The sequence below is a fragment of the Leptosomus discolor genome, chromosome 11, assembly GCF_034619465.1.
Source record: "Leptosomus discolor isolate bLepDis1 chromosome 11, bLepDis1.hap2, whole genome shotgun sequence".
In the NCBI taxonomy this organism is placed as follows: Eukaryota; Metazoa; Chordata; class Aves; order Leptosomiformes; family Leptosomidae; genus Leptosomus; species Leptosomus discolor.
This window is the reverse complement of record NC_141401.1, coordinates 2,925,468-2,947,631: the sequence shown is the minus strand read 5'-3', so window position 1 is coordinate 2,947,631 and position 22,164 is coordinate 2,925,468. Positions and strand designations below refer to the sequence as shown.

The 22,164-nt window shown below is 42.3% G+C and overlaps 1 protein-coding gene across 3 annotated transcripts in view; it reads right to left on the bottom strand.

Annotated features, from left to right (window-relative positions):
• The window catches only part of MEGF11 (multiple EGF like domains 11), a 207,708-nt gene that overhangs the window by 121,877 nt on the left and 63,667 nt on the right, over positions 1 to 22,164 (bottom strand). Inside the window, exon 5 of one of the 3 annotated variants that reach the window (XM_086471922.1) lies at positions 7,100 to 7,174. The exons of the other annotated variants lie outside the window; for them this stretch is intronic. Within the exon in view, the coding sequence (XP_086328048.1) occupies positions 7,100 to 7,174 (75 nt within the window). The remainder of the gene's footprint in view (positions 1 to 7,099; positions 7,175 to 22,164) is intronic. 3 annotated transcript variants of the gene reach the window in all.

The following is a 22,164-nucleotide window of genomic DNA, read 5'->3' as shown; positions in this document are numbered from 1 at the left end:
GTAAATGCAATATTAATGAACCATACTGAGCTTCCCCAAACAATAACAGGGATACAAATAAAACAAAAACCTAACTGTGCTAATTCTACATGGACCTTTCTAACCAAGTTTTATTTAGCCACTAAAGAAGCGGAAAAATACCCGAAGTAGAAGACATTAACAAATTGTGAAACATGGATCAAGGGCATTTTTCTTAAATCCCTGAATTGATCAGTTCAAGGTACGACCCTCTTATATACCAGTAATCACCTGGATACATGGTTTAGCAACTAACTCTAATTATAGAGATGTTGAGCAGTGATTTTTTTTAAAGTGAGAGTTAAGCTGAGAAGAGCTTCTTGACTAGAAGCCAGTGCGCTCAATCAATTAAATCAACGTAAGAGAAGAAGAATCAGACCAAGGGGGGAATGTGTATGTGAGGCTGATCATTAGTACAACTGAACTGTCACCTCAACGTAGGCTGGAATGTGGCCACAGAAGTAGATTGATGGATGAATTTTGCTCGGCAGAGAGCAGCCCACAGCGAATTGCTGATAAGATCTCAAAATAAATCTTACAATATTACAAGCCAAGGTGGAACTGCAGCCTCTGCAGCCTTGCTGTATCTCACAAGCTAAGCAGGTCCTCTTGTCTACCGGGCCTCAGGGGGCTTTCCCGGTCTGAAGGAGGTTCTTCTCCTCACGTTCCTGGGATGCTTGTACAGTGTTAGTGAGGTGTTATACAGCAGCTCATGAGAAGTGGAAGTGGAGTGAGCTTCACAAGCCTGGAACGATTTGGATGAGTTTGTGTGACAGATGCTGATTTCCCCTGTAACTACTGTTTTTCTAGATGACAAAGCTTGCCAGTTAGGAGGAGGAGAGGCTCTGACTGGAACCACTGCGATCCAAGGCAAAAAGGCAAAGGTGGGATGTCAGGGACATAAGGATTAAGCTGTCTGGTGGGCTGGTTTCTGGGTTCATAGAGGTTGTGGTAACTATTGACCCACAGAGTCCACATAAAGAGGAGACGGATGTCAGACAGCTCGCTGGTAAAGGTTTCTTTACTCTGTTTAGCTATTTAAATCCTCAGTATACAGGGGCATTTTGGTTTAGGCTCCCTCAGTAGAAGGAGACACAAAGAACTACTGATCTTCTTGGCACATAGAGCAAATCCCTAAACAGAGAGTAGAAAATCCATAGTGAATTCAACAGGTGCCCACAAAGTCCTGAGAAACAGGAGGCCTGGACTGCTGTCATGATCCTCCAGCTTGCAAGCTACAGTGATGTCACTCTCGAATCAAAAATTGGTGTATAAGCCATGAGGAGATACGTGAGCTTCCTTCACTCCTCCTTAGGAAGTTTGTGCTGTAAGAGATGCGAGGCTCATTGCTGACTATCTATTACACAACCAAGGGAATGGCTTTACAAATGAAAAAAACCAGTATTTGACTCCTGCGGGAGCATGAAGACTCACAGATCAGCAGTATTTTGAAAAGGCATTAAGCTATGAGACCTGAAATGTCTCTTTCTGTCACTTCACTGTAAACAGAAGTTTTTGTAACAGGACATCCAAACAGAGAGATTTTTTTCCCCAAAAGAGTGTCCTAGATAAGATTTACAGCAGGTAATTTCTGTCTGGCATGGACAACATCCCTCTTAAAAGTACACTGCACTCTAATTAAGGCTGTGGGTAGTGAGTTGGTTTTTTATAGCGTGTAAAGTCCATAAACCAGAGCAGTTTATACAGCTGCCCACTAAACCTCACACCCCTTTCAAGGCATGGTGAGATCTTCCCCAAACCATTGTAATATTTCTGTTCCAAGAGGTTTTAGTATCAATGATAGATGGCCAACCTGAGAGCAGGAGGAAGAGCAGCCCTTAACTTACCCATGAAGCTTGAGCTAGCACAAGGGGAAGAAGTATAAAAGAGTCCTCACAGTTACATGTCTCCCTTAAGGATGGCAGTCTCCATTCCTTAGGGGCCTCCAGCTGCAAGGAAGGAGAATGGTTTGTGGCATGCAGATGTACACGGCTGCAAAGCCCGATGTAAACCTCACTAAAGAAATTAAAAATCTTTCCACTGACCTAAGCTGGCTCTCTGTCGAAACCAAAACACTGAACTGAATTCAGATGCATGGAAATGAAGTGCCAGGGTTTTTTTCTGGAAATCGTGCTGGACTCCCTTCTGCACTTGTGGGGTCTTAAAGCCTTTGTGACTCCTCTCACGCTGCCTTCTCACCTCTGAGAGATACCTCATCAGCAGAAAAGGTATCACATTTGTTCTTCATCACTTCTCTCCTCAGAAACTCTCCTCTGCTGCAGCAGATGAGAAACTTGGCAGCAGGGAGGCAGCAGGTGCGCTGAATGCTGCTCTCATCATCCCTCACACTGCCTACTCTGCCTCATTAGTTATAACGATATCCGTGCACCAACCAGGGTACGGGGCCAGTATCAGCACGTGACTGCCCAGAGTACTTGACTGATATCACACTGTTAGGCCAGCATGAAATAGTTTCTTCAAACCAGGCCTAGGTGCCACACTGGGGTTAGCAGAGCCCAGGGACTGGTCCCAGTGGGCAGGCTGGATGCAGCCAGTTTATATCAGAGAACACCAGGTTTGAGCTGTACAGACACGACCGAGGCTGTGCCAGTTAACCTCAGGGTCAGAAAATCACCGGGCCCAACAGCATACCTACTGTTTCCTTGGATCCCTCTCTTTGGCAAACCCTAACTGTCATCTCCTGCCTTACAGCCAGATCTTCCAGTTCTCCAAGCCTAGGCTGCCTACAAAAGCCTAACCCCTTGCAGATCGCATGGAGATAAATTTCATCCTCCCTGTAGAAATGTTAAAATAATTTGTCAGATGGTTTAGATCAGTCTGTAAGAATGCTGTGTCCTCATCCATACTCGCCACTCTGCCAGTTTTTCTGTCATTCACAAATTCTATCTGTAGTGATTTTATATTTACTTCTAGATCATTACTGTAAATATTGATAGCAGCGAGTCTAATACCAGAAGCCCACCAAAAATACATTTGATGATTATTCCACATTGACAGCTGTTTTTTGAGATCTGTCATTTAGTTCATACTCAATTTTTAATGCATGTTATTGATAATTATGTAATGTTAATTTATTAATCAGAATATCCTTCAGAACTGAATCATACATGTTACAAAAATGGATTACATTTGCACAGCTACCCTAATTAAACTAGCAACTAAATCTGTGTTCACATCAAAGAAAGAAATCAGTTTCGTGTGGCATGACCAATTTCTTGTGAAAAACTAAACCTCTCTAATTCCTATCTTTTAATTTTTCATTGATTGAATAAAATTAGTACCACAATTTCCTGTTTTTCCTGGTGGAGTTAAAAACATCTTGTCCAAAATCTGCTCAGGGTTGTGAAAACATGCAAGGTTTTCATTGTTTTTTTATTAAAGACATTTGCTAAAATTAGAGGACACTCTGGAGGAAAAAGACTGAGAACTTGCAATAGAAGCATCCCAAATAGTGACTTAGTTGCTGGGCTGGCATATCAAAGAAAGCCCAGAGGAAGAAAGAATATCTGAGTCATCCTCAAAACTCTCCCTTTTCCAGGTCTCAAGCACAAATCAAAGAGCAATAGGGAATTGTTCGCATGCTGCTCCCGCGCAGGCAGAGATTGATTTCAAGCTGCACAATGTTGCACTGGCCTCTTGCTCTGCAGCAGGGCTTGTTGGGAGGGACAGGGAGACCTCTCTACTCTAGGGGCAGGGCAGAGGATTAACAGCGTGGGTTGCTGATGTGTGCATTAGCAGCAAAGTAGCTATTGCTTTTTTCTCCAGCTCACACTCACTCTTACCCTGTTTTCACAAAGGAATATGATTAAGATGTAAGTTGTTTAGATTAATTTTTAATATCTCCTGATCAAAAGTGGAAGCTTAAATAGCATGTAAGGAAAGGCTTTGATATCAAAGAGAGAGAAAGAAGAACAAATAGTTTAATTTGCTTCTTGTCTTTCTTGGCTTGGGATTTTGAAGCAGATGTTCATATGCAAACATAAAAAAACCATCTTCTGTCCAAGTCTGAGCACATATCACATGGTTCAGAGAGAAGATGTATAGTAAGGACTACAACAGCATGCTTCCTTCTTGCAGTGTCACAAGAATGTCTCGGGCAATGACCTATGTAAATTGCATGAACATGGGACGAAATAAAAGAGAGAAGAAATCTTTAAAAAGGAACAAAGAACTTGAAGTAACCCACACTCATAAAGTACGTGTAAGTTTGCCATTTCAAGCATATTCACAGAGCTAAAAAATAAGAGAAACCCAGGTTGGGTATTATAGTAAGATTTTAATGACTATGTTACGAGACAAAGAAGCAAGCAATCACATTGTTAAAAGAAAGGGGCTGATTTCTGGATCTTAAACTGATGAGACCGTGGGGTAACACATGCAAAGACTCTGATTATTCATAAACAAGGGAGACACACTCTTCATATCACCCAAATTCTAAAGGGCTGGAATGTCACATTTTCAAGATTCTTTTTGGGCTGCGGATGTACGGAGGAATGAGAGTTAGCTAAACTGTGGAAACCAGAGCCAGACGCAAGGGAAGACCCCAGTCTGCAAGGAATCGAACAGAAGGATGTGTGATGTCTCAGCCATTCACCTGAATGCATCACCTGAGAGACGTGGCCCGTTGCAGCACATACCACCAACCTCCCATCTCCCCCAGGGAGAGGCACACCGCTTGCCAGCAGCACCCCCCTGTCCTCCCAGGCTGATCCCAACGCGGGCAGTGAGTTAACCTGCCTGGGAAGGGCAAACCACCTCGCCTCGCTGTTGCCCAGGGAGAGAACTGGCATGAACACAGGCACAGCCTGAGAGCTTTCAAAGAGTAATCCCACCCCTGTTCCCTTTAACCATGGGATCATCTCAGATGGACATTGTCACTGATTCCAGTATTTTCTATGGGTTTATGACTTTTAAAATGCTTTTTATACATTTATTCTCCACTTCTTTTACAAGAACCCCAGGAAGACTCCCAGAAACACTTGCTAGCTGTTTGTGATGAAGATGGAAGTGGAAGGGGAAGCAGACCATGAATATTAGCAAGCAAAAAGACTTAAAATTTGGATATAAATCTGGGGTGCTTGATCCCACAGCAAGGCAGTTCTTGAGCTCCTACCAGTTAAAAGCCTGTTCGTGTAAGCATGATCCAGAACATCCAGGCATAAGTTACACATGTACCCATACATATCCTAGTGGATTTCATTGAGACATTGCCAGTTGTCTCCATGGCTAGACTTCTGTGAAAGCCAAAACATGTCATGGGGACTTTTGTATCTCCATAGGGTCCGAGCACACCTCATGCATCTATGTCCTTGGTCCTCAGAGAGGTCTAGTCACAGCAATTGCATTTGCCATCGCATCGTGTTATAGGTCAAATACCTGTTCCATGCTTGCTTCTGAGTACGTTCAGGTTTCATATAGGAAATGAAAACATTTTAAAACGTCTCTCTGTGCTTAGACTTGTATCGGTAGACCAGTATTTGCTGTGCACTAACTGCGCATAAGCTGAGTGCAAAATCTGGCCCTTCATACGACGGGATATTTTTGGCATTGGGCCCAGATAACAACAAAAAAACAATTGTCTGAATTTAATCAGTTGGTGTTAGTTGGCAGTGCAAGAAGTCTTTATGCTGGTATTTATTTGTCCCAGCAATAACAAGAATATTGGAATTTATATCCAGGAGATAAGAGAGCACCTTGTCACTCAAGCACAGCTAACAAGGGAGTCACTGCTTGGTACAGACATGTAAATGCCAAATGCTTAGTCTGGTTATTATTGTAAATTCCATTTTTACAACCTCTTATTTTTAAAACAGTCTATTAATTGATTTTTAATTATATTTTTCAATGACATTTAACTACATGTGCTTTGCAAATATACCCACACATGTGACAAATTATATTAAAGGGGGAAATACCGATGCATTAGCGGTACTATCTTCACCGACTGCACTAAGAAATTCTAGTGCTCTCATGAGATGTTTTGCATAAGGAAGCGAGATCTAATTCGTTCTGGGTATAAGTGGGTGCAGTTCTACCACAGACAGCTGATGCCAGCCAGTTTGGTCCTCAGAGCATTAATGATACACCTGACCAACCCATCGCTACGGAGGTGCACTGCTCCTTCCTCACAGCCATCAGAACAGAACGCGAAGGTACGTAAAACAGGGGCACCAGCTCAGCCAGGCAACTCTAATCCACCCCAGCACAAAACAGCAGGGGAGTCAATGGTTGCTGAAAACAACGTACTATAACATTTTTCACTTATACAGCGTGTGTTATTTATTACAAGGGGAAGAACACAATGCCAAAGGACAATTTATCCTAAAACATGAAGAACCACAGATACTCTTTAACAAACGGGTCAGAGCTATCTAACTTGTACATCAAGGCAGCAGACCATGCCTTAGGAAAGGTAACTGCCTTTTATAACTGAAGCTGACATATGCCCAAGGAAATGTCAGTGATGTTACTTGGCTTTTGCCTAAACAAGGAGTGAGAAGAAAGAGTGGTACCTTCCAATTCTGGGCCCTGAGTGATTACCCAAGTTGAAGTTTGGCCAGGACATACTGACCGAGCGCTGGTTTAACGCAAAGTTCCACAAGGTCTTTAGTGATCAGAAGAGGTCAGGACACCTCCTTTACCTCAGGAGCGCCACGTTAGAGAAAAGCAGAAGGCAATGCGTCTCCTGTCTCCAGTGTGGTGTCAAACAGCACAGCGTGAGCATCGGACAGCACTGCAGCACACAGTGCAGCATTAAACGTCATAGCACTATAAATTGCATCCATCCAGTTGCCTAAAACACAGGTTTGGGATGGGCTTAAAAAAAGTTAACCCAGTTAAAAATGACAAACAACAAAATCCTGGGAAGCCTGGAGCACTGTATGAAATGACTCAACTCCCTCCAGTTTCTGGCTCAGCAGCCCTCAGGTTTGGGGTCCGAAGGATTAAGTGCCATTCAAGAGAGAAACCATGCACAGGGCAAGGCTGGAACCAGCACCCTCACATCCCACCACCCAAGGCACCCTACATTAGCCGTCGGGATTTGTTGGAAACCACTCACTGTTGTAGGTGCTGTTCCCACTAGTCTCTGCCGGTGCGGTGCTGTGCTCCCCCAGCCCTTCAGAGGTGGCCCTTCCTGACACGGAATGGGGAGAAATGGGGAGGAGACGAAACAAAGGAAGGGAAGAAAGGGACATGGGAGGGTAAAAGAAGGGAAAGGGAGCGTCTGTAACCAAACTCTGCCAACAGCTTCATTGCACACACCCACGGAGCACACGCAGGGCCTGTCAGTGACAGCTTTGCGCTGGCCCTCGCTGGCTCCGGGTCAGGAGTGAAGAAGCTGTTGCACACAAAAGCAGGTTCACACAAGGGCTCCAGAGCAGGCAGGCACCCGGGGTGGTTTTGCAGGCTGTGCTGGAGCTGCAGTCCCAAGCAGCTGGAAATACCAACAAACCTGCACTACAAAAATTATTTTCCTCTTTTCATTTCCATTGAAAATGCCACTTTTTATTAAAAACCCCATAATTTCTGACTGCAAAATTCGATAAATTTTTGTTAACAATAAGTCAATATTTTTCTGCCAAAAGTGCTTTTTCCCCCAAAATTCAATTCCCCACAGAAAGAATGTTATGACAGTTTTTGTAAGTGAGTGCTATTGATACATTTTATGGAAAATCAAAATGGTAACCTGAAAAATACCACTTCCTGTGCGTTTTTGAAAACACGGTATAACCTCATTGAAGTCGGCAGGATGACAACAGGTGAAAACCTGCACATTTCTCCCTCCAACATCTATTTGCTGACAATTCAGACATACCTTTTACATGCCCAGGATGGGTAATAGCGAGACTGTAATTTCAGTAACGGTTACAGAAGCAGTGGAAAACAATGGAAAGCCAGAATTTATCCAATTCCCAAACTTAACAATTATGGCAGAGGCACAGTGCTTTTGTTGTGGAAGGACCTGATTTCTTTATGTTATGGAACTCATAAAAACCACAGGACTGGGGAATGACTGTATCGATCTTGGATAAGATTCACTCCTGTGCAGAGATCCAGCACAAGCCAGTATATCACATAAATTTTGTTTAAGCCTCATACTGGGGAATAAAGTGGCACGCAAATCACGCGTTATTGCTACAATAATGCTTTGTTCCTAAATATTGCTACTCCTAGGTAGACTACAAAATTCTTTCACGGATTGTCAAAATGATCCCCATTCTGCAAACAGGGAGACTGAGACAACGAAAGGAGATGTGCCTTGCGAAAGGTCACCCAGCAGGGACGCAGAAGAGCTGGGCTACATCCAGATGCCAGAGCAGAGATCTATCTTCTGCCCATTGCCCTTACGCGTGGTACATGCGGTCGGTGACAGGTTCTGACCCGCAAAATGTCTTATCTAAAACGCCTCTTGTAAAGTCTGCTTGCACCATGGGAGCTGAGTGTTCATCATGAAATGCATTCATTAATTCATGCCTTTTATTTTAATTTCAATGAAACCTGATTTAATTAGGTGTTGTATATGTTCTGCATAGATGACTAACACTCTTTTTATTTTTTTCCTGTGCATACATATTTTACGTGCTCTTTTTTATTTCAGCAGCAGCTTTTGCTCACCCATACTTCCTCCTATGGGATCTCAGAAAAGGAATGTAACCGCCATCCCTTTCCCCCCTGTAATGAAACTAGGGTGCAGATTACAGTTGTAAGGTGAAGACTGGTAAAACATCTTTGCCGACAGTTTTACAACTTCCAGAATACAGAAATTAAGCAAAAATGAACTGGAAATCTGAGAGACAGATTTCAGCAGACAGCAATGCACACTTGATTCATTAACTAACTGAAAAAATGCAAGCGCTACATTTCATAAGTGTCACAAACCCTTAGGAACAATGGAAGTGTTTATTAACAGACTTTTGGGGAAAAAAAGCTAAACCAAGTTGCAGTGCCTGCTGCCCTTCTGTGTCTCAGTAAAACCTGGCTGTAAAATAGAGTAAACTCTGGATACATTTTAGGGAACTACAGGTATAGTTTCAGATCAATCCATTCCTGAACTTGTCCTGATGCTTAAAACAGTAATGGGAACACAATCCTGCTAAGGTTTCTTGCAGCAAGGATAAAAATCCTTCCTTCATCCCACGTTGGCCCTCTTGCTTTCTGGGGAAGTGAACACATTGCTGGTCTGGGGATCCAACAGTACTTTGTTGTTTCTTTTCAAGTAAACAGATACGCACCTGTACATATGAATGGCTACTTTTTTATTTGGCCATAAAGTGCCCATGTGGCCATATAATTCCTCACTGAATTTCATAAGCGTGAATATTCATGCACAAGCAGTAATTACATGTCCAGGTTCATTGTGCGTGTACAGTGTTTGTTTTACTGTATTTAATTGCCAAAACACGAAAGGTTTCAAAATAAAAGTGAAGGGTTGGATTCTGTTTTGCAAACTGCCTGCTCGAAGGCTGAACACTAATAAAGATACCAGCCCGAGGAGACACGCAACTCAGCTTGGGGCTCCGAACAGCCAAAGCAAGCTAATGCAGTCCCAGCCTTGCTTTCCCAGTCCTTGCACACTCAGAATCCCACTGGTTCCCATTTTATCGTGCACGTGACCACGAGACAAATTTAACAACAAACCTTTGAAAGGATTTTGGAATTCAGGTTGGCCTAACAGCAAATAACAGTGAGAAATCCACTTCTCTTCAGACGGATGAAGTGATAGAAACGCAAGGTAGACCAAAAAGAATCAATTTGTCATGACCAGTAAAAGATCTGAAGCCCGTGTTTTCATTTCTGATACCTAAACCAGCAAAGCACTTCAGAAGCTGACATTTATTGATCCTGTAGCCTCGAAACAATACTGGTGAAGTTCAGAGCCCATACAGGCAAAAGACATGCATTAAATACAACGGGAAAGTTCCTTAAATTGCTTTTGATAGCGGAAAAAACCCAGAAATAAATTCCATTTACAGACATGGCATGTGTATGGGAAGCATATAGTCACTTTTACCGGCAAGAAAGTGTTGGGATTTTGCTATTACTTGGCTTTTTCTTTCATGTTAGATCCCCATTTTGAGATGCAGAGTGGATGTCGTGCCTGTTAATGTCACCGGCCCCAATCATGCAATCCTTAATCAAGCAGAAATCCCTGCAGCTCTGTCCATATAAGAATTACAGACTTAGTTACAGGTCTTCTGGTGCAGATTTGACCCCTGCTGTCTCCCTGCCACAGTAAAACTCCTAAACCCTTTTGGATCATTACTTCTACAGCTTGCCAGAGGGCATGGGAGTGCAGCATTTCTGGGGCTGCTTTCTGCTTTTAACCAAGAGTTGAGGCTTCATCCAGTGACTGTACTGGCCAACACACAGCAAGAGAAATAATCTAAACCAGATATAGGGCTGGTAGGGATTACTTGTCCCGGAATAGATCACTCACTCTACCAACTCTGCCCCCATGCAAAACAACCACTTGCTAGTCCTGGTTCAGCTGTTGCCAATGTGTCCTTCTTTAGAACACAAAACTACGTTCCCTTAATGGTGTAAAAAGGTTATTAGGATTGTTTATTCTAAGCCCTGAAATATGCATTCAATTCTCAATTTGCTTATATGTCTTTTAATTACATCAACATCGGTGTTCTGTCTTTGCAGTGGTAATTGGAAACTGATACAAAATCAAGGCTAGAAAACATTAAGCGTTGTGGTGACTGGAGTTGTTTTTCACGGCATTTATCATCTCACTGCTTGTTTTTCAGAATTAAATTTCCAACACAATTCTCTTTTTACCATACAATGTTGGGTGAAAATATTAAACATGTTCACTGGCAGAGGATGTCTATTTATCAGACAAGCACGATAAAAGCCATACCCTGCTAAATTCTAAGCCCTCAATTCACTAAATTACATAATTCAGCAGGAATACGCATCTGTGAGATTTTGTACAGAAAGAGTACTAAAAATCTTTGACATAGCCTGGATGTGAATAGGAGACCAACGCAAAGATGTCGTGTGCTTGGGTGATGAACAGAATGACAGTGGTGTCCCTCACAATTCACAAAGGAGGTAGTAGAGAGGGCACAGTGAGAGAGGAGAGGAGGGTGCAAATACTTCTGTTCTGAAACACAAATGGCGTGAGCTGTCCCGACAGACAGACTAGTTGCATTTGTTTCTTGAAATGAGATTGAGTGTAGGCAAACGCATACACAAATGAGATTATGTGTCAGCAGAGAAGGGAAGGAGACCAACACTCGATTTCAAGGAGGGGACAGCCATCATTGGCAAGAACAGGCAGTAGGAACAGGAGATACTCACAGTGATAGCGTTTGGGGCAGCGGGGTGCTTGGTCAAGAGGGAAGTACTATGCCAGACTGAAAAGTCTGTGATTTCACTGGAGAAAAGGAGGTCCAGACAGCACCTGGGACCATGGGTTGTGAGCCAGGGGCAGCTTGTGCATTCACGTTCGGGAAAAGAGGCCCAGCTCTTAAGAAAGATTAAAAGACTTTTCAAAGAGAAAGAGAAGGAAGAGGAGTGATCCAGGCAAAAGCAAAAGTAGCTCCTGAATGGCCCCGATGGCTTCTGATTTAGGAAATGCCTCAAAGAGGCAGTGGGTAAGTAGCAAGATAATACCTATTTGTCCATCTATCTACATATACATATACTTTCATAACCACAGACAACTAAAGATGGACAGCCAGGAGTACAACAACCACAAATCTATATGCACACAGGCACATACATACATATATAAAGACACATAAATATAGAGGTTATAAAAATGCATATTACATATATATGCATAAAATGAGTAAACCATACAGATGAAATACAAAATGTATGTACACCTTACCAATACACACTGAATGTATACTGTTTAGTCAGAACTGAGATATCCAGGCGTACATACCTGCACTCAGGTATTTACCTGGATAAAATTCAAAACTTAGAATTGTAGACACATAGAATCAAGACCTTTGAGACCATCGAGTCCAACCACCAACCCCACTCTACCCAGCACACCCCTAAACCCTATCTCCAAGCACCGCATCTAAACGACCTTTACACACGTTAAGGGCGGGTGGCTCAACCACCTCCCTGGGCAGCCGATTCCAGGGTCTGACAACCCTTTCAGTGAAAATTTTTTTCCAATGTCAAGCCTAAACCTACCCTGGTGCAGCTTCAGTCTGTTCCCTCTTGTGCTGTCATTCATTACCCGTGAGAAGAGACCAGCACCTCCCCCTCTACAATGTCCTTTCAGGTAGTTGTAGAGAGCAATAAGGTCTCCCCTCAGCCTCCTTTTCTTAAGACTTCTTGAAGTCTATCCAAGTATTCCTACAATGTTAGTGGCCTGATTGTATACAAAGGCCATGATTTAGACTGAACTCAAAATCCCCACAAAATCAGCACGAAAATTCTTTTAGGTTCCCATTTTCCAGTGAAAAGAGGAAGTGAATTTTAAAATTGTACCAGGAGACATTACTCACAAACTAATCTAAATGCATTATCATCCCGTAGTTGTCTGGCCTCAATCCTGAAGTAACAACGTGGTGAAGTGTGTTTTTAGGTGCAGCCAAAGGCCACTTTCAAGATGGGGCTTCAGCCTCCAAGTGGTCTGTGGAAGCTGCTGCATATCAAAGTTGACTCAAGACATCTGAAATTATTCTCCATTGAAATCCATGGGAATATTTTGATAATGACAAATGCCGTACATCATTAGAGTTCTTTATTCAAGGTTCACTTCATGCTTTATTTACCATACTTTATAGGCAATAATAATGGAATAATAAATGGGGAAAAACATCTTTTTGTTGTCTTAGTTCAAATTTCTCAGCGTGCGAGAGCAACATGTGTCTAATTTTTTGTATATCCTTGAACAGCCTGAAATGACAGATTGCCCATAATCTGTTATAAAATCTCAGTGCCAGAACATGACAATAGATAGCACCATGGAGTGTCTTGGTTATCTCAAAGGGAATAATTTAACACTAACCAATAGCGAAAGAGTGACCCAGTTCGGAGAGGCCTGGAGAGAGATACATTGCTGGTGGCTCCAACCATGTGTGGCTACATGCAGGCACAGTTAAAAGGCAGATTAATAGGCAGTCAGGTGTGAGGAAAAAAGCCAAGAAGCCCTACTGTGGAACACACGGCTTTTATCCTATTTTGTAAAGCACTTTATGAATTAACCTAGGCTGGTCTTTTTTAAATAGTGAGCATCCAAAGATTCACACCAGCGTTTCTGCAGCCTGATCGGTATTCCAAACCGGTACTGCTCACATAAATCTCAGTGTTGTTTTTTACTAGAGAGTGAAAGGGAAAAAAGGAAAGCTGCCATTAAATCAATAGGCTGCATTGCACACCACAGTATATGAAAGTAATAGTGCTGTGCTTATCATCTGTGCTGCCATCAACTAATTGCTGTAACTTGCACTTCATTATCCTCTCTAATATGGTTACAATAATAGAGAGTGACAAATAAGAACTGTTATCTTTCTACTGGCCAGTCTTTACTCGCAGGGTGAGTTCTCATTCAAATGCATCTATCTGGATGAGTAAGATTTACCAGATTACACATTGACTTAAAAGGTTTAATACGAGCAGTGATGGAGAGCTGCCTTAGGAAATATTTTCACAGGCACTTTTGGGATCCAGCACAAAAAAGTCTTTACTGCTGCTTTTGTACCCACTGTGGTCCCCCTTAGCTCTCCCTGCATTTAAGTCAGCAATGCTGGCAGACAGAAAACCTGACTCCTATGAAACACTTAACATGCCTTCTGTCTTCCCTGAATCAGGTCTTCCAGTCATTCACACACCAGAGAGGTGGTCTGATTCTTTTGATGTTAAATTAGGTACCATAACTAATAAAACTGCCTACACTGATTATCAAGCAGAAACAGGCAAAGAATACTATGGGTAGGAAAAAAGACTTTGGGCTCTGGCAGGAAAGGATAAAAGTACCTGATCATTAATGTGTGTCCTAGTTAAAGAAAACCCTTTGTTGCCACAAAAAAGAGGAACTGTAAAAAACCCGAATGAAACATCCAGTACCCACATTATGGCCACCGGGTCTCTGATGGTGTTCAGAAGGGGAAGAGGACCTCCCAGTCCTCTTCTGTTGCTTCTCTGCAAGAGAACATTTTTCCCCATTGGATGTAAAGGATGTGCACGGTATCAGAAGGAAGGAGAGAATGGGGAAACCATCATTACAAAGTCTTTATTTATGCTAATGATCCTCAAAACTGTCAGTGTTCCTATGCAAAGGCATACGGACTCTGTGAGACACTGCAAAGAAAACTCAGAAGTCTCACTAATCAAATGAATGCGCCTATAAAATACATTTTTTTAACCCCTTAATCCCATGGTAGCCTCACATCTAAGTGTCTCAAAAGCCAGCATCTACCCTAGGCATACACAACATTCACAAACACCACTAATATGTGTCTACAACAAAAGGCATAATTGCATTAAGGCATGCATATGCATAATTAAAGACATCCATAGGTGAAGAAGCATAAAAAACCATAACAAAGAAAAATGTTGCTGAACCATTTCCTTTCCAAAGCACATTTGAGGTAACTAATTGCCCTATATGTACCATTACAACAGCCATTCCATAATAATGGCTGTGAGGTAGTTCCCATTCTTACCCCACGCTGAGCTCTCCTTTAAACTTCTGCATTTTTCTAACTCCTGGAGATTTTGTTTCTTTCTGTGTTTTTGTTTTGTTTTGTTTTAGGGACATAAGATGCTTTTTTTCTTTCCTGCTTGGTTACAAACTACTAATGATCAAGAAACTTTCTTAGAAAACAGTACTACAGAAGTGCCCATAATTACATGTAAACTAGCTCTAAATATTTAAGGACCACAACAGTACATAAAAGTAAATCTAAACACAACCATGAGTCAATGTCTCATTTGTATTACTTCAAATGCTCTGCTAGTTGATGATGTTTTGAATCACTTTATGATTATTATAACCTCTCTGATAGTTAAATCAATCAAATAATCATTGCTGTAGTTCATCAAATATACATCTCTAGAAAGATGGTACTTCCCTTGTACACTCCTAAGGAAAACCAGCATTTCTTTATTACATACATGATTAGTTAGCCCTAATATTCTTACAATGTGGTGAAATAGTGCCTCGGAGGTAATAGTTAAATATTTTTGCATATGTTTACAGATTTTCTATTTTTCTTAGAAAGAAAAGGTCATAAATTATACTGCACACCATTATGCAGTCAATGGCATGTACTGACTGCAATATGTTACTCAACACTGCTTTATACCAGGCATTTACATGTGCCCCTAGAAATTCATCCAGCATTTTGTGCTTCACAACTATCCCACTGATTTTGCTTTTTTAATTGTATTAAACCAGTCTTTCAGAAGCTTTTCTACATCTATGTGGATACCAGCTTTTCTGTGAACAGCATGAAAAGAAACTACTTGTCTTAGCACTGCATTGACATTATCATGGTAAATTGCTTTAAAATATCACTTGTAACTGTAATATTAGCACAATATAATGTTTTACATTTGCCTACTATGTCTCAAAAATTGCCCTGATGTTGAATTACTTCTCATAGTACATTAACAACTATTCTAATAATTGTCAGGAGCGGTGACAGACATTTTGTTCTCCTAAATGAAGGGAGATCACAGCTCCAAAGACACAGGCAGTTTATTAAATTTCATAACTCTCGGCTTTCAGGTAGAAAGGCTTCTACCTGTGTATCAATTACTGTACTAATAGCTTGTAGGATTAGAGCATCTGCAAGCTGCAGTTTTATGCAAAACTCAGGATCAAGGCTTCCCATGCAGTGATTCCCATTACTGCATAATAAAGATGAATGCAACCCAGTGTTGCTCGGAAAGACCGTTAACTAAATGAAGAAAGCAGTTCAGTGAATGTGGAATCTGTACAGGAGCCAAATCGAACTCCCTCTTATAACTCAGAGATGCAACATTTGGGCAGCTGCCCAAGGAAGGAAAGAGAAGAAAACCCTAGTCTGCATGCATTTTGATTTCTCACTGACTATAAGCCCCTGGTTATAAAATTTAACTAAATTCTTGATTTCTTTATATGTGCTGTTCCAGACTCTTTAACCCATGTATTCTCGATTACAGGAATGTAATTGATATGCAGGCCATGTTAAATGCATTACGATAGCTTTGCAGTTAGGGATGTAACATATTCCCACTAAATTTCAGTATGATGCAGTCCGAAGCGAAAACAAGATAAAAAGAATTCAGGAGATGAGAACTCAGTGGGGTTTCATAATCCTCAGCATGTGTACAGTTGAGAGGCAGAGATCCAAATGACCTGGACAAATCTGCATAAAGTTTTTCAGAAAACATAAATTAATTCCTGAAGTAATCACTCCATCAACACATGGGATTGTATCTCCACCTCTCCCACTCTTCACTTCTGCTTGCAGAAGAAGACTTGCATAATAAGTAGAAACTGCATTTGCAATGTACTATTTTTTGAGCCTTTAGGATGAATGCTGTTCAACCTGACTACCTGGTGGATATATTTAATAATGTATCAAAAATGTGTATGCTGTATCTGATTCTAAGACGAGAAACAAGGAATGGCAGTCTCTAAACATTAGTTTGTTACACAACTTTCAAAATATAAAGGGCTGAACACTAATGTAACCTCTGCATTGCACAGTCGAAGCAGAGAATTTGGCATTCACAGTGTGTTCCAAATTTGACCCATCACTCTGAGGAAGGTTAGAAAAGAATGCTGGCCTGGGACAGCTAAGAAGCTAGTTTGGAAAGGAAGCTACATTTGGTATCCAAAAGTGAAATTCTGGTCAAACTGAGACAATGGTACACACATGACATGAGACACCAAACCCCCTGAAGAAAGAGGTTGTGGTTATCACAGCTGAAAGGGACTTCAAAAGCTGTTCCTGGACTATGTGGAAGCTCATGAACGGAGAGAGTCCCTCGGCACGCACCACTCAAGCCCTGCTGTCTATAATGGACTGTGCCGTCAGTCCTGGGTGCACTGACGGGCCTTGATGGCCCTGCCCAGCCTCCCCTGGGACCCCCACCCACACTCCTTGCCTGGGCTTCCAGTCCTTGCCTGAGCCGTGCCGTAGGTGTGTTTGTCTCCAGCTCTGTCCCAGCCAGGCCTCTGCCTGGCTGTGAACCCTGTTGATCCCCAGTCCATGGACTGATATCCTGCCCTGGCCTTGGACCATGGACCCGCTTGACAGCTGCTGTACCATGCCTGAGTATCTTGAGCAGATCTCCTAACACAGACTTTCAAAGAGTCACTCATGAGGAGCAAGCAAACACATGTACAAGGTGACCAATGCCACTTTAGATGTCTCTGGATGAGATTCAATGCATTTGACTGCTCACCTGTAAATTCAGAAAAGGAAGTCTGAGAGGTGAGTACTGGTCAGCCACAGAAACCCCCCATTCTTTACATAGTAAAGATCAAAAAGGTGACGAAACCAGGCGTAATCAAATGTGGCATGGATAAAAGTGCCAATGTTCAACGCTAATAAATTTATTACAGAGAACCCCTTCATCAGTAGAGGCAACACTACTCACTGGTTTGGAAGACATACAGCTACTTGCAGATTTGCCAGTATATTGACAGGCAGAGCAGGCATTAACTGTAAACCCTTAAAAGTCTAGGCGTGTTGTAAGCAGCAAATCAAAATAGGAAAAGTAAGAAATCAGAAAAAAAGCATCTGAGCAGTGCTTCAGAACCCTGTTACTACACTAGAGATGTATTTCATATATCCTAACAACTGCCCAGTATAATAATATCATAATTTAAACTGTTGATAACACTTTTCACTTAAAACAGGGATAAACTTGTACTTTTCTGAAATAATGTTTTTTTAAATTATAACTCATCTGTTCATGATAATTAGTGTGTGACATCACTTGTGCTAATGTTAAACATTTGGTCAAATGTAATACTACATTATTTATTGCTACATTACGTTACATAATCCAAGTGCAAACCATACAAGAAATCAAGAAGCTGAAGCCTGCACTTAGTTATGTTAATTCTCTCAAGTATGATGATATTTCATCGCACCTCTTAATAGCCAAATCTTTTCTGCGTCTCAACTGTTGCTTGGCAGTCTGGATAAGAAAGATGTGGGTGATCCATTCCTGTAGCTGAGATCACACCCTGCCTGCAAGTGCCTCACCAGATGGTCAGCATATTGCATTTTCCCCTGGTAACATCCTTTTTTCTCCCTGCATCTGGAACTCAAGTAGGAAAATACTTATGTTGTTTCCTATAGTGCTGAAGGTAGGGACGTATCCTCAGCTATTGCACAGTGCAGCTATCCCTGTCTATACAGTATCGTGCTTTAAGTTGAGATATATCTGAATTTTTGATTCTTATTTCACCCTCTCGCAGTCTGTTGATTCACCAGTCAGGTAGCTACTGTCACTTTGATCAAGAATTTCTACCAAACAATTTCTTATTTGATCTCAGGTGCTCGAGGTGTTGCTTATTCTATTCCAATGCTGCTTTGAAATGGGCTTTTAACATTCATGACATCCCTCCTAAGATGTTTCTATTAGTTGATCAAAAGGTTTTCTTGACCCCATTTAAAACTTCTCCAGCTCATCCTCCCTGTTGTCCCCTAATTAGGGTCACAGTCCCACTGAAGTCCCGAGCTGATGCTGTTTTCCAGAGAGGTTTGTGTCGGAACAGAAAACACTGAGTCACACAGTAGGTTATTGGTAGCGTCACAGCGAGTCCTGTGAAGTACCAGCGCTCCACACGAGGTCACAGGCACAAGCTGATGAGATCGTATTCACTTTATTGTTTCCTTGTTCTGAGCACCGAAGAATGTAATAGGTTTTTAAAAATCCTGTGTTTGCATTAACTGATAACATGTTCTGGATGGAATGACTTTTTTATTGGAACATTTTAGCAACGGCTTCAGAGCTTTGAAAAGGCATCATTTTAATATGCACAGCGTTCACCTCCTCAAATAGCTGATACTTCCAAACACTTTTCAAAAGAGTTAAAAATGTTCCTGGTAGTATTTTACAAGTTCATTTCCAAGAGTTTCCAATTTCTTTAGAAAACAACATCCTGAGATCACCAATCATTCTGGAGACTACACTACGAAGACAGCTGGGCAGATAGTGAAATCAAATGTGAGGCCTTAAAAGTGACTGTGGTGGGTTGACCCTGGCTGGACACCAGGTGCGCACCAAAGCTGCTCGGTCACTGCCCTCCTCAGCTGGACAGGGGAGAGAGAACAGAATGGCAGGCTCGTGGGTCAAGATAAGGACAGGGAGATCACTCAGCAATTACCATCATGGGCAAAACAGCCTTGAGTTGGGGAAATTAGCTTAATATATTACCAATCAAATCAGAGTAAGATAATGAGATATAAATCCAAATCCTAAAAAACACCTTCCCCCCATCCCTCCTTTCTTCCTGGGCTTGACTTTACTCCCAAGTTGTCTACCTCCTCCCCCTCAGCAGCTCAGAGGGACAGGGAATGGGGGTTGCGCTCGGTTCATCACACGTTGTCTCTGCCGCTCCTTCCTCCTCAGGGGGAGGACTCCTCACACTCTTCCCCCGCTCCAGCATGGGGTCCCTCCCACGGGAGACAGTCCTTCGTGAACATCTCCAACGTGGTCCTTCCCACAGGCTGCAGCTCTTCACCAACTGCTCCAGCGCGGGTCTCCTCCACGGGGTGCAGTCCTTCAGGAACAGGCTGCTGCAGCGTGGGGCCCCGCGGGGTCACAAGTGCTGCCAGCAAACCTGCTCTAGCGTGGGCTCCTCTCTCCACAGGTCCTGCCAGAAGCCTGATCCAGCGTGAGCTCTCCATGGGGTCACAGCCTCCTTTGGTCATCCACCTGCTCTGGCATTGGGTCCTCCACGGGCTGCAGGGGACAGCCTGCCTCATCATGGTCTTCACCACAGGCTGCAGGGGATCTCTGCTCTGGTGCCTGGAGCACGTCCTCCCCCTCCTTCTTCATGGACCTTGGTGTCTGCAGAGTTGTTTCTCTCACATATTCTCACTCCACTCTTCTCTGGCTGCAGTTGCGCAAGTTTTTTACCCCCCTTCTTAGATATGTTGTCACAGAGGTGCTACCACCATCGCTGATGGGCTTGGCCTTGGCCAGTGGTGGGTCCGTCTTGGAGCTGGCTGGCACTGGCTCTGTCAGACATAGGGGGAGCTTCAAGCAGCTTCTCACAGAAGCCACCCCTGTAGCCCACCCTGCTACCAAAACCTTGCCCCGCAAACCCGATACGGTGATTGTCACTTTTTAAACTGGCCACAGCAGTGGAAGGGAAGATCCATATAACCTGGGGAAACAGAAATTGCCTACTTGCTTCATTTCTATAATAAAAATAGCTGCAGAAGAAAATCTTCAAAAGCTCTTCATATCAGGAATCTAAATCTTGTTTTCAGAAGTGATAGAAAGCTTAAAAGCTGGAGTTATCGCTGGCTTTAAGTGTCTAAAATGTTTATGCTGCAACTCATTAGATAGATCTATGCTGGTCTAAATTAGGCAGCTCTGGCATCGCTGGCGGTACGCACGGGGCATCAACAAACCCAACAGTGACTGCCAGGTCACTCGTGGAGCAGCTTGCAGAACGCTTCTTACTGTGTCATCTGCCTTTCTAACCACATCTTAACTTAGTAGGTTCAATCTCATTTGTTTATGGGTACTTGTACTGTGTCTGTAGAGACAGACAGATCCTACATCAGTTTTCAAAGTGCAATTTAAGACTTTTGAGAATTTCACCCCCGGTTATCCTTTGTTAACGTCTCTAGATGAGGTCAAATTCCTCTTCCGCTTTTACAAATTTGTAATACTTTCTTTTCTCTCCAGACCAATTTTGTTTTGTCTATAAACGATTAGCTTCCAGGAGTTACTCCAGGTGCGTGATCAGAATAAAAACCAGAGGGAACTGCCTGTGGCTGTTCTCACCTATACCATTCTACCATTCTCTCCTTTTCCTTTTTTTTTTTTTCACTCCCTCCTAGTTATCCCAACCAAGCATCTTCCAAATCCCTTATTTGGTTTAGCATTTAACAAAGCAATGAACTGACAGAATTCTCTGATCATTGCTAGAGTATTGTAATACCACCTTGCTTTACTCATAAATAGTATTTCACCACAGTATCAAACTTGTTCCTGGGGAGGAGTACAGTGCCTAAATTTTTATTTATAGGTAATAAATAGTCATCTGCAATTAGTTATTTGTAAGTATTGTTTTAACAACGTCAACACCAGCACCTCTAACTATGTAACTAGCACACACACATACTCTGAGAAAAGGAAGGAATGCAAACCCGTACCATGAATTAAAAAACATAAAATGCAACTCCACCCACCTCAGCGGCAGCTTGCCCACCAACCCACCTCCCCAGTACAGAACCAAACATTTGAGTTTAAAGCTTCTGCCGTTTCTGAGGTCACGGCCCAGAACTGCCTTTGCCCACCAGCCAGGCCACTGCAGTCCCTGCCTCCACCTCTGCAAAACTACACCTAGGGGAAAAATGACCCTTTGGACAGCTACGGGGTTTCTGTATGCACAGAAAATTAGAACTGTGAACTTTCTGCACTATGGGAAGAGAAACTCTTGGATTGTCAATGGCCTGAACAACATATCAGCTCAGAGACTCAGTAAACTCCCGGCTAAAAGACATTACAGTCATGATATTTTGCATATTCAAAAGCACAACAGTATCTGGAGAGCTTGATTTGCTTTAAGACATTTAAGATTCCTCTGATCTCTATTCAGAAGGACCGCCAGCATACCTAAATAAAATTTACATTTACATGTGCCAGGATATGGAAAATTGTCTCAAGAATATGAATTTAAAGTCTGCAAAACTTATGTAAAATATTTTTTTTCTGTAAATCGATCTAAAATAGACAATTTGGCAGTGTAGGGTGAAGGGTTTATTTGCATGCACTTCAGATGACCCACTTAACTCATACCTCGCTTTTCTACATCACTTACGCATTCATCTCAGAACCACATCACGTAAAACCTTCAGACCATCTACCTCGTCTTGTAGGGCAGCTACAGCCTCTTAAGGAACAATGACCGGAGTGCCATATTCCACTACCATTCCATAAATGAATTCCCACTGAAGTCAA